General features: G+C 39.0%; 1 protein-coding gene across 1 annotated transcript in view; it reads left to right on the top strand.

Moving 5' to 3' along the window:
• Positions 1–13,110, top strand: part of LOC138590869 (M1-specific T cell receptor beta chain-like) — a 51,131-nt gene extending 38,021 nt beyond the window's left edge. The window contains exons 3-7 of the mRNA XM_069661278.1: positions 8,424–8,495; positions 11,888–12,241; positions 12,347–12,376; positions 12,480–12,586; positions 12,678–13,110. Of these exons, the coding sequence (XP_069517379.1) occupies positions 8,424–8,495; positions 11,888–12,241; positions 12,347–12,376; positions 12,480–12,586; positions 12,678–12,698 (584 nt within the window). The 3' untranslated portion in view covers positions 12,699–13,110. The remainder of the gene's footprint in view (positions 1–8,423; positions 8,496–11,887; positions 12,242–12,346; positions 12,377–12,479; positions 12,587–12,677) is intronic.
• The last annotated feature ends 309 nt before the right edge of the window (positions 13,111–13,419 follow it).

Raw genomic sequence — 13,419 nt, forward strand, 5'->3', positions numbered from 1 at the left:
TTGCCAAAATCTATCTTTCAAGTTACTTTTTAGTAACAGAAACGTTCATGACCTTTAAGCTCCAGTAGTTTGAAATAGTATTTAGAAATAAATGTGACTGTACATGGTTAATTAAGATAAATGTTTACTTTTCATTATTAAAACAATTAATAGTTGTTGGGTTTTTGATGCAGGCTTTTACAAATAGATTGTTTAGTGTAAAAGTTTATTGGAATGATAAGTTGTCTTTGCTGTTTGCCTTCCCTTCATAAGGTGGCAGTATATCTTCATTGAAACAGCGATGTGTGTGATTTTGAATGTCTAGAACAGGAGGAAGAACTATGACACCGCCCACTTTGAAAGGTTGTGTTTGTTTGGGTGAAAGAAGGGTTTCCTCAAAAGGAGGCAGGGGAAAAGATCTGCATTAGAGCATTGAATGTGTTGAAAAAGGAGTCGCAATAACTGGACTGATTTTAAATTCAATCTGAATAAACAACATCATGATTATTTTCTTCTGTCTAACCTTTAATGTTATTCTCGTTTCAGGTAATGTTATGAGAAGTATTTTCACACACTTGTTCTGTGTCTTTGCAGGTTGTATTTGCTATCTTAATTTCTGGTTTTTCAGATATTTAAACAATGTCTAAATAGTTATTTGTTTGTAAACAATTAGGTTGCTGTTTTATTAAGTTGCACACTATTTGCTCTAAAATGCAAGGCTGGTGTTACAGAAACTTTTATTTGATCAAACTAAACGCGTCCTAAACGCCTGTCCTCCATTTATTTGCTCTCATTCTTACTTCACGTGATTGTGTGTTGTTGCTTTTCCGCAGGTTCCTCTCTCAGCAAAGAAGTCAACCAGACTCCAAATGACACGATCAACAAATCGGGAGAGAGAGCCCAAATCAACTGTCTGCACAGAATTAAGGACTATACTCGAATCCTCTGGTACAAGCAGTTAAAGAACAAACAGATGCAGCTCCTGGGGTACATGAATGTAAAAGACGGCTATCCTGAAGATGGAGTGAATGTGAAGATAGAAGGGGCTGCCACTGAAGGCCAGACCTGCACATTAACAATTGAAGAACTCAGCCTGAACAGCAGTGCAGTTTACTTCTGTGCTGCTAGTCTACACAGTGCTGCTTATCTTTGCTTCTCAGTACAAAAACCTCCTTGTATTTATTTGATCTGTGTTACAGTTCACATCCCCTCACACCTGGATCAAGGCATTCTAACCAATGTTGGTCTTCCCTTTTTATCCAGATCAGATATTACAGTGGGGGGTTTCTGACAGCGGCCTCAGACAGTCAGTACCTCTGCACTATAAACAGGATTTTTATCATATTTTACATTTTCACATATTTCAATCCAACAAATACATTTTAGTTTTGATAATCACAGCTCATAATTTCAAAAGATCTAATCATGTATTACATATCACTGTAAATTCAACATTCGGAAAGGTTAGGCGGAGCTAAGCAGCTGCTTTTCCGCTCTCTGCAAGTGTTGTGAGTAAACAGTAATCTACTATGTCTGAACAAACAAAGAAAAGATGGATGACTACAGATACAACTTCAAAAATAAGTGAAAATCCAAAGAAAAATGAACAAATTTGACGCTCAGATGAAGCAAACAGTCAGAAAAGGAAAGCGACCATCAGCCAGGAAAATCAAGAGTTACAACCGGAGCCAACCGGAGATGTCTGGTTCAACTGGGATGTGTCATCCTGCAACTACCCATTATCGTTAGTTGGCACCCAAGAAAACAAAACAGACCAGGTCAGACTGTAGCAGTAAACCCTGTAATTGTACTAGATTGAAGAAAAGTCTTGCTGCTTGTAAATTGAAATTTTCATTTGTTAGAAGATTTTAAATATCTGCTACTGACCTGAACCAACAACAACAAAACCTAAATAATAATTACGTAGCTTAATACGAATAGCAGAGTACTGAAGAAGAATTCAACCAACAGGTGGAGGCACAGCACAGACGATGCAGCCTTTATCATACACACACACACAGAGGCACAAGATACAGCCAGCCTCTTCACAATGAGCTTTATCTGTCTCAGGGTTATACTTTTCACACATCAGTGACTGACAATGTCTTCAACAGTGCAAATATTTGGTTTTCTCCTCATCTGCTTTTATAGTAAGAAGTCAATTTGTATAATGAATTATACGATGGTAGTCTTTAATTATATCATTATTTATATAACATGCTGAACAGTCTGTTTAAAATAGATTTCTCTACTCTGCATCAGTAACATCTGCTCTCTCCACAGGTCCGGTGAGCGCTGTTACATTTGGGCAGTCTCCTCCACAGATAGTGATGGAGAATACTGAGGTCCAGATTAACTGCAGCCATGATGATAGTAACCTTCTAGTAATGCTCTGGTATCAGCAGAGAAACAGCCAGGCCATGACCCTCATCGGGTACGGATATGATAAAGCTGCCCCAGACTATGAGGGTCAGTTTAAAAAACAATTCAAGCTCACAAGAGAAGGAACAAAAAGAGGAGCTCTGGTTGTAAGCAAAGCAACCCCATCAGACTCAGCTGTGTATTTCTGCGCTGCCAGTACACAGTGATGTGGTTTAATGACACTCCCTCACTAAAAACCCTCTCTGTTTCCTGTTAATAAGATGTGAGCATTTGCACTGGAGGTGGTGCCTGTCTTCATACAAGCTCTCACTGGAGGAAGATGTTTTTCTCCTCCAACAACACAAACTTGAAAATGTCTCTAGCTGTGATTGGATTTCTACTTATCCTGTTTCAACGTAATGAAATAACTGCTGTATAGGAATTAAATTAATGTTTTTTACTGTGGCTACTTTCAACCGTTTTTTTATTACTCTTTTTCTCACAGATCGAGCGACAGGTGTGACGTTTCAGCCGTCTTATCCCAGGATAGTCAACAACACAACCAGGGTAGAAATTGAATGCAGTCATGATGATGGAAACCTTTATGTAATGCTGTGGTACCAGCAAACACAAGGATTAATGAGCTTGATTGGATTCAGCTACAGTGGCAGTGACCCAAACTACGAGAAGCAGTTTGAAAATCGGTTTGAGATTACAAGAAAAACCATCAAAAAAGGAGCTCTGATTATTAACAGTGTGAATCCATCAGACTCGGCTGTGTATTTCTGCGCTGCCAGTACACAGTGATGTGGTTTAATGACACTGCCTCACTAAAAACCCTGTTCTCTTTCTTCTCTGTTTTCATGTTCAAGATCCAGACAGGAAGGCTGGTGAAATTTGCCCCAAAATGGCAAAATTATTTTGTGAGCGGTGGAATTCATGGCAGCAACATATAAGAAAAAGATCATTTGTATTTCAAATTAATTTCATTATCAATTAATCTGCTGATTAGTTTCACTTTTAATCAGTTAATCTGTTGCCAAAATAATGTGCATAAAGCTCATCACAATTTCCAAGAGCCCATGTTCCAGCTCTCAACCCAAAGACTCTTCATATACAACCATAAATGTTAAAGAAAAGCAGCACATTAATTTCAGAAGCTGGAGCTGGCAAATGTGTGACACTTCTGCTTAAAAACTGACTGATCAAATTATCAAATTCTTCAGGAATAACTTTCTTTAAATCGATTAACGAATTAAATCGGTTTAAATCGGTCTCCAACAGGAGATAATAAAATAGGAGGTCAAGGTAATAATAGAAACTAATTTGCAGTGAGAAAATTGTCTTGTTTGTGCAAAAAAAAAATAAACTAAGGTGTAAATAACAGGTAGCCTAAGTGTGCAACCCGAACAAACATCACGCTTGCAGACAGGAAAGTAATTAAATTAATATCAAAGCAGCCATACAACCGGAACCAACAAGCATGATGCAAAACCAATTCAACTCGGTGTACTAAACCTGGAGAATTTAAACTAGGTCACCAAATTAACAACAGGAAATCATGATACAAATGCCAAACTACAACCAAAAGAAAAAAATCAGTCCCTAAAGACATAATTCACAGTTTATGTCCATCCTATTCAAGGGCGACTAAGAAATGCATATCATTAAAAAAAGCCAGTGCTGACATATCTACCTCCTGCTCAAAACATAAACATATTCAATGCTACTTATGTTAAATTCAGTCTCAAAGAAGGGTACATTTCTCATAAGTAACTAAATGGCGAAGGCAGAACAGTTGACTTAAATGTGGACAACCGTTGAGGTGAGGATTTGTATCAGCCGTTAGTTAGCTACTAAGCTACTAAGCTAACTGACTCCGACATAACTGACATAACGCTAAGCTAGACCACACCAGTAGATAGACACCTATGCTTCAGTAAACTCTGGCTACCTACGCAAGCAACAACTAAAGTTAGCGCTAGCACCCGTCCAACAACACGATATCAAATAAAAGACATAAGGAGAGCAAGGGCAGCCTCTTCAGTGTTAGCTACCCCAACGTTAGCCTCGTAACTGTTAGCGTTAGCTATCTAGACGTTTAAACCATTATCTTAGCCAAATACAGCTTAGCCATGTACACAAACAATAACTTAGCAATGCAAATGCTTACCTTTTTTGAGAAGAAGGGGCGATTCCATGAGGACTTCACCATTTGTAAAAAGTTAAAAGTAGGCGGAAGCAGGGTAGGAAAACTCGAGTTAAGTCTAGAGAGAAGTGCGCATTCTTGGCCAACCGTCGGTTTGAGGAACAACCTTGAGTAGATAACGGAAGTATGAAGCACGGCGAAAAAAAGACTAATGATTAATATTTTTTCAACACTATCTTAAGGTAGTCTTACCTAACCGTTAGCAGTAAGATTGCTTTGCCATTTTTAAAGTTGAAAGATTTAAAGTTACATTAATTTTTAATTAATTTGTCCCAATGAGACGTTGGTCCAGCAGCGCAGAACAGCGTAGGGAGTGGGCGGCGCATTCATTGGTGACCAATCACATTGCTCTGAGACTCAGCAGTCAGCAGGTTGTCATCCAGTTTAGCGGTGTAGAGAGGAGGTGAGGTTGGGATAGCTGGTTAATTTACCTATTTATTTATTCTCTCTCTTTTTCTTTGCTGTAGACACTAGGTGCTTATTTGGGTCTTAAATCAACTGTAATTGCCAATAGAACTTTTAGTTAAAAGTAAATAAGGAGTAGAAATAAAAAGGTTTATACTTCGCACTACACCTTTTCGAACATGTACTGTTTGCTTTCTGTTTAATTTTGCAGTGGAAATTGTTGTATAGGTTTACTTTTCACATTTTTATTTTGGTCTATTTCACTTTATTAATTAAAGAAAAGGTATTTATCAATCAATGTATCTTAATCAGAATGTTTTTACTGAAAATCCTCTTTTTATCATAAGCACCATAATGTTCCAGAATAAAGTTGAAGTGTAAATTATGATTAGGTTAGATGCAACTTTATTGTAATTGCACAGAGCAAAGACAAAGCAACAGTAAACAAAAGTCAGTATAGAATAGAAACAGAAGTGCAAAGAGCCTTAAAGTGCAGAGTAATGTGTGTAGAATAGTAAGGAATATATATGAATACACACTGTATGTACAATATCATCAGTGTGATATTAATACACCAAGATATAGACAGTATGAACCAAAAGACATACAGTGCAGGTATAAGTCCGAGTAAGAGTGAGACATATATAAATTATAAAGCAGGGATATAACAATAATGACACAATATGTATAGTACAGTAGTAAGATGTACAGTACAGACAGTTATATAAATATAAACACTCAGATAAATAAAGTATAGACAGACATACATCTGAATGCACTCATAGTTGCACTTGCACAACAGCGCACAGACGTTTGTTGCTCCAAACTGGAAGAAAACAATGAATGTTTCTCTTTATATATACGACTCATCTTCACTGCTGACTGGATGAAGAGGTGTGACCAGCAGAGGTGTCACTCCCTCTGACAAACAAAGAGCAGTTTCCTCTTGTTCTTTTCTTAGCTGTCACAGAAATAGCAGCAGTCAGGTCGCAGCACAGAGCTGCACAGCTGCTCTCCGGCTCAGAGAGATGGAGGCTGAGATATGGAGGAGCGGGGTGGGGGAGGCAGAGCGCAGAGACGCAAAAGCGCATTAGGTTTTTGTGTGATGCTTTTTCACCGTGGGGACAGGGGGCCACGGTGATACAATCCCATAGAGCCGCCGTACAAAAACCTCCTCCCATTAACACACAGTGTGCAGACGGCTACATGCTGTCAGGAGGGCAGAAAAAGCTGAAATATGAAGCTGTGCAGGACGACAGGAGGCCTCAGCATTCAACAGTTTATTTATGAGCAGAAAATCTGCAGGAAAAATCTTTTTAAAAAGACTTTTAAATCACAAGTTCAGTGTTCGGATGCTTCTTGTCTCATCTCGACAAAGCGAACACATTTAAACCTCATGAAGCTGCTGCTGCGTGTTTAAACCTTCTTCATCCTCTGGATCATCACTCTGAGGCTCATCGTGCTGATTGTGGAAAGTTTTGAGACTTTTTGGTAGAGGAGACTTTCAGTGTGACACTGGAGCTGAAGCTTACTTTGGAAAGGGAACAAAACTCACAGTTTTGGGTAAGTTTCAGCTTTTGTGACTTTAGTTCATTTCAACTCACCTGCAACAACGAAAACACGAGTGTGAATGTGAAAGAAAAAACAGCTGCTGTGAAAAATGTGAAATATTGAGCTGAACAGAGACACTGTGAGCAATACTGAGCCTGCTTACTTTGGCCAAGGAACCAGACTGACGGTTTTAGGTAAATATTCCGTTTTTTACTGTATTTAGACAGATTCAACTTTGCTTTGGAGTCTGAAGAGAGACAGAAATACTTGGAAACACGTACTAAGTGAAATCTGGTGGAGAAAGACACCAGAGTTTGACGCTCAGTGTTTCTGCACTGTGACAATGCTGAAGCATACTTTGGCCAAGGAACCAAACTGACTGTTTTAGGTAAATACTTCAGTTTTTTACTGTATTTCACAGATGTCACAAAGATTCAAACTTGAAGTATCATAAAACTGTGAGTAAAACCTTCTCAGAGTTAACTGTGGAAGAGAAACAAACAAGAGTTTGATGCTCAGTGTTTCTGCACTGTGACAACGCCAACGAAGCGTACTTTGGTAAAGGAACCAAACTGACTGTTTTAGGTGAGTCCATAATGTTTAAAACAGGACAAATGTAAGAAGATTTGTAGAATGAAAATGTTCTCGGCTCCTTAAAGTTTGAGTTCAGCTCAGAGCTTTTTGACAGTAAGCTTCAGCGCTGTGCCAATTACGAAGCTTACTTCGGCCCAGGAACTAAACTGACTGTTCTCGGTGAGTAAAACGTTCACATTTAATCAGATTGATTCTCCTCATGAAACAAAGTAAATGGAGTAAAAGGAGACCTGTCTCTTTAATTATAATATCAGTAATAAGAGAGTAATAAGGCGAATAATAGTGACATTTAAAAGCAACTGAATGTCAGGTATAAAAGCAGCATGTTGTTTTGAGCACTGATCAAACACACTGTGACTTATGGAAATGAAGCTCACTTTGGAGGAGGAACAAGGTTAACTGTTTTAGGTAAGAAACAAATCATGTATATAGAGTCTACGATAAAGTCTGCAGTAAGAAGGACAAGTTTGGGCCTTCTGCTCGCAGCTTTTTGTTCTCAAGCTTGAACACTGTGTCAGAACGAAGCTTATTTCGGCCAGGGAACTAAACTGACTGTTCTCGGTGAGTAAAACCTTTAAATCTAATCAGATCAGTTCGTCTCAGAAAAAGACACCAAATCAGTTAAAGCAGGTCTATTGTCTGGAATAAAAGTGAACAACTCTTAAAGACGGACAAACAAATGTAAAGAGGACAGCATCTTGTTTTGAGCACTGATCAAACACACTGTGACTTCTGGAACTGAAGCTCACTTTGGTGGAGGAACAAGGTTAACTGTTTTAGGTAAGAAACATTTAAAGTCTGCAGAACAAGTCATTTAACAAACGTGATGTTCATCTAACAAACTTAGTGAGCGCGAGTTCTTTAAAGTTCCCGTTTCACTCAGAGCTTTTTGACAGTAAGCTTCAGCGCTGTGTCAATAACGAAGCCTACTTCGGTCGGGGAACTAAACTGACTGTTCTCGGTGAGTAAAAAGACTCAATTAATCTCCTGTTAGAGAAGTTTGGATGGAAAGAAAGACCATTTTAAAATAACAATTAGAGGTAACCAAATGTAAAGAAGCAGAGTAGAGGCAGCATGTTGGGCTGTTTTGAGCACCGATGAAGTTCACTGTGACTCTGGTGCTTCAGAGGCTCACTTTGGTGGAGGAACAAGGTTAACAGTTTTAGGTAAGAAACAAATCATGTGTAAAACTTCTGAGATAAAGTCTGCAGTTTGGGGGGTTCTTTGACAAACTCATCGTACTCGTCAGCTCAGAGCATTTTGTTGTGTGACATATTTAGAAACTAAGTAAGCAAATGTACGGCAGCGTCTGGGCTGTTTTGAGCTCTGATCAAATTCACTGTGACTGGTGGTTATGAAGCTCACTTTGGAGGAGGAACAAGGTTAACTGTTTTAGGTAAGAAAACATTTAAAGTCTGCAGAACAAGTCATTTAACAAACGTGATGTTCATCTAACAAACGTGATGTTCATCTAACAAACGTGATGTTCATCTAACAAACTTAGTGAGCGCGAGTTCTTTAAAGTTCCCGTTTCACTCAGAGCTTTTTGACAGTAAGCTTCAGCGCTGTGTCAATAAGGAAGCCTACTTCGGTCGGGGAACTAAACTGACTGTTCTCGGTGAGTAAAACGACTCAATTAATCTCCTGTTAGAGAAGTTTGGATGGAAAGAAAGACCATTTTAAAACAACAACCAAAGGTAACCAAATGTAAAGATGCAGAGTAGAGGCAGCATGCTGGGCTGTTTTGAGCACTGATGAAGTTCACTGTGACTCTGGTAGTTATGAAGCTCACTTCGGTGGAGGAACAAGGTTAACTGTTTTAGGTAAGAAACCATTTAAAGTTCATTAAATGTTCTCCACATGTGATCGTGTTCAGGTGTTTCTGATACTTTGAAGACACTTTAAAGCTCAAACGACTCATAAACTCCAACGTTTTACTCATAACTCGATTAAATAATCACAAAATAACCACAAGAACACATGAATAGATGTTTAGAGGGAGAAAATATTGCAGGTCGAGGCCGACTGACTCTGTAAACTATAACTTACATTAAGTCTCTGCAGTCAGAGAGGGACAAAGTGTGAATAATATGAACTCAGCACAGATACAAAGAGTCAGCAGGAAGAGTTTTTGTTACAGTCGAGAGTCTCTGTGCTCCTTCACCGAGGCTATCTTTGGAGCTGGAACTAAACTCACCGTTTTAGGTAAGAAAATTATTCTAGCTGAGCCTCATTCTCCTCTTAGTTCTTTTATAAGAGTACGTGCAATCATAGAATCTATTAATCAGGCATTTTATTTGATCATAATAAAAATGTGCTACATTTAAAGTGTGAAAGACGTTCATAGAGAAAAGAAGTTTGAGCTTGTTAAATCAGCCTCGTCTGACTTCTCCAGTAAAAGTTGAGCAGCAATAAAACATTTGGCTCGACGCCCAGATTGTGACTCTCACAGCCGGTTCTTATCAGCTCTGTGAAACACTGTGAGTAACCAGAGAGAGGCTTACTTTGGAGCTGGAACTAAACTCACCGTTTTAGGTAAGACCATCACAAAGACTAAAACAGTGTGTGACAGGATCTAACAGCAAACCAGTGTGTAAGTGTGCCAGGACAGAGCCGAGGGTTTGCTTTAATCTCACGCTCTTAAATGGACCTGAAATCAGCAGTTTAGTGACGGAGACAGTCAGCAGCTCTCTGAGCGGCAGCTTTTTCTGCTGCCTCGTATCAGTGTGAACAACTTGGAGCCTGCTTACTTTGGAAAAGGCACCAAGCTGACCGTTTTAGGTAAGACACGTCAATTTTACTCAAACCAACAGTTCAAGAGTTAAGAGTTATATCAAGTTAGGGTTTTGTTTTTTATTTTCTGCCCTGAAAATGAACCTAAATCAGCTGTTTGACATCATCAGAAGAGATGTAATTGTGTAAAAGTGTGTGTGTGTGCACACTAAACGTTTAATTCAGAACTAAAAATAAGAGCTCAACACAGTGAGCAGCTTTTTCTGCAGCCTCGTATCAGTGTGAACAACAACAATCCTGCTTACTTTGGAAAAGGCACCAAGCTGACCGTTTTAGGTAAGACACGTCAAATTTACTCAACATAAAGCAACAAAATGCATCAAAAGTGAGCATCGAAAATAATTAACAGTTATAATAAAATAACAGTTATATCAAGTCAAAGTTCTAACTAGAACTCTGGGTCAGTAGAGAACTGTGTAAATGTTCTTCAGGAGGTTTGTGAGCACATTTAAATGTTTTCAGTTTAAATAAATGAAACAATAAGAGCTCAACACAGTGAGCAGCTTTTTCTGCAGCCTCGTATCAGTGTGAACACCAAGCCTGCTTACTTTGGAAAAGGCACCAAGCTGACAGTTTTAGGTAAGACACGTCAACTTTACTCAATATAAAGCAACAAAATGCATCAAAAGTTAGCATCGAAAATAATTAACAGTTATAATAAAATAACAGTTAGGCCTATGTCAAATTAAAGTTCCAACTAGAACTCTGGATCAGAAGAGATGCAACTGTGTAAGAGCTTCTTCAGGAGGTTTGTGAGCAAATTGAAAAGTTCTCAGTTTAAATAAAACAATAAGAGCTCAACACAGAGAGCAGCTTTCAGGGTGAGCAGCTTTTTCTGCAGCCTCGTATCAGTGTGAACAACAACGATCCTCCTTACTTTGGAAAAGGCACCAAGCTGACCGTTTTAGGTAAGACATGTTAAATGTACTCAACATAAAGCAACAAAATGCATCAAAAGTTAAAGAGCTATATAAAGTCAGAGTTTTGTTTTTAACTTCAGCTCTTAAATAGAACCTAAATCAGCTGTTTGAAATCGATCAGAAGAGATGTCACTGTGTAAAAGTGCTTCGTCAGGAGGCTTGTGAGCACATTTAAAAGTTTTCAGTTTAAATAAAACAATAACAGCACGACACAGAGAGCAGCTTTTGTATGTGACGGGTGAGCAGCTTTTTCTGCAGCCTCGTATCAGTGTGAACAACTATCCTGCTTACTTTGGAAAAGGCACCAAGCTGACCGTTTTAGGTAAGACTATTATTTGTAAAAATCCTGCACATTACTTCTTGTGAACTTATTGAAACTCTCAGATTCTTATTTTGAGGTTAAGTTATAAAAAAGTTCTGTTTTATGTCTGGATTTGTGATCTGAGCCGTGCTGTGCTGAGCTGCTGCGCAGGTTTAAAGGCAAACCATAAAAAAAAGATGTTAAATTTGAGACAAATCTGTGTGATGTTGGTCTCAGTACACGTCTAACTAACATAAGTTAATGCATTACTGTAAAGCTGCAGAGAGCGGCATTCAGAATATTTCTCACATTTCAGTTGTTCGGAAAAGCATCAAGTTCAGACTTAAGAAGAGGAGAGAAGACTTTTTTGATTTTACAATTTGAGGATTAAGTCTGTGTGATGAGTGAGAGGTCAAAATGTTAAAAACAAAGTTGATATTTCTTTATAAGTACGAGGTTTAAAACATCCTGAAGAGGCCTGCAGTAATCCTGAAAGTTCAACCTTATTATTTAAATGCAAAATAGAAAAAGAAAATGTCTCTAATGCACGGACCAGAAAGCTGAAAGCTCAACATTATTCTGAACATTTGGACTCATGATATTTTTTATTTTTTTTGTACTGCTTCGAGAAAAATTAAAGTTAGATGTGGGCTCTGCATCCTAAAAGAATGCTGTTTTTTTTGGTGTTCATGCCCAGTGTGTGAAAGCTCTTCAGATGGTCTACATTCTGTTATCAGGCGGCCTCATGTGCATCTCTGTCCTGTATGTTTGCAGAAAAAGATCGTGCTCCCGTTGAACCGACAGTCAAAGTTCTCCCACCTTCACCAAAGGAGTGTGGACGCGAGGCAGAGCAGAACAAGAAGAAGAAGACCATTGTTTGTGTGGCCTCTGGATTCTACCCGGATCATGTCAGCGTGTTCTGGTCCATCAACGGGGAGAACAAAACCTCAGGTGTGGCCACAGACAGCGCTGCCGTGCGGAAAGGCATTTCTTACAGCATCAGCAGCAGGCTGAGGGTCTCTGCTAAAGACTGGAACGAACCCGAGAATGAGTTCACCTGCACCGTCAACTTCTACAACGGGACAAATTATTTGCATGTATCAGAGTCAATCAGAGGTGTAGAAGGAGGTGAGTTCAGAATACCTTCAGGAATAATCTCATCTGAAGCTTTGTCCTGTTAGAAAATCATCATCGTGTTTCCTCGTCTAATTCTTGTCTTTATTCTCCTGACAGCTGGAGGAGAAGGAAAGGTCGTGTCAAGAGGTAAATGTTCATGATTATCACAGAACAGATATCACTGTCAGACATGTTCAGATGTTTCCTCTTTGAATCCTGTCGCTGATTTGAACGTCTGAACTTTGTGCAGAGACATTCCTGAGGGTCACTGTGAGCGCCAAACTCTCCTACACTGTTTTCATCGTGAAGAGCTGCTTCTACGGAGCCTTTGTGACGCTGCTGGTGTGGAAGCTTCAGGTTCGTTTTGTAAAAATCACCTCTCTGGTTAAATTGAAGTCACTGAAGAGCTCCTCACACCGTGTCCTCGCTGTCTGTCTGTCTGTTGCAGGGCGGGAAGCAGAAGACCTGAGAGCGGAGCTGAGGCCCGAAGACGTGAACTCTGGGAAGTCAGTCGTCTGTTGAAAATTAAATGAAAAAAATCCAATAATCTTATACTTTTGGCATCAGCTTGTCTATATTATTATTATGATGCATTATGTAATGTTTACTCTGGAGCACATTCAAACAAAGGTTTTGTGCTTAAAGCAGACCAGAGCTCACGTTCAGCTTCTTCTAAAACAGCCTGGACGTCTTGTTTATTTTATATCTTTGCTTTATTGTGGTTTTGTGAAAACAGCTGGAACAGCTCCACGCTCTGTGCAGCACGTCACTTCCATGCTCCGTGTTCAGCTGCAGAATTTAAACTCAATAACAGTCGTGTGTTTGTAGTTGTGCTTGTTTGTCTGTTTAATTCTCATCTTAATAAAAGTATATCAGAGATCGATCATGTGATTTTAATTTCCTGATTGAATTAAAGAGCTTTTCTGAGATTTTCACAGCAGAAAAACTTTAGAAAACTTTATTTTTTATATGTAATTTTTGGAGTTAAACACGTCTGACAAACATTTATAACGTCCTTCCAGAAAAGTTGAATCTTGGACATTTCCACAGACAGAGAGGAGGAGCACCTTTCTCGTTTAAACATTCGGGACAGACACCTGGAACATTAACATAAAGATTGACAGGATATGTACGGAAGCCCTGAGCGGACATGCACGCAAACATTTTATTTACTCCGTTTTCAAAGCTGC

Source organism: Semicossyphus pulcher, unplaced genomic scaffold (genome assembly GCF_022749685.1).
Source record: "Semicossyphus pulcher isolate SPU_LCO1_2020_fin unplaced genomic scaffold, fSemPul1.0.p SCAF_14, whole genome shotgun sequence".
NCBI classification, from domain to species: domain Eukaryota; kingdom Metazoa; phylum Chordata; class Actinopteri; order Labriformes; family Labridae; genus Semicossyphus; species Semicossyphus pulcher.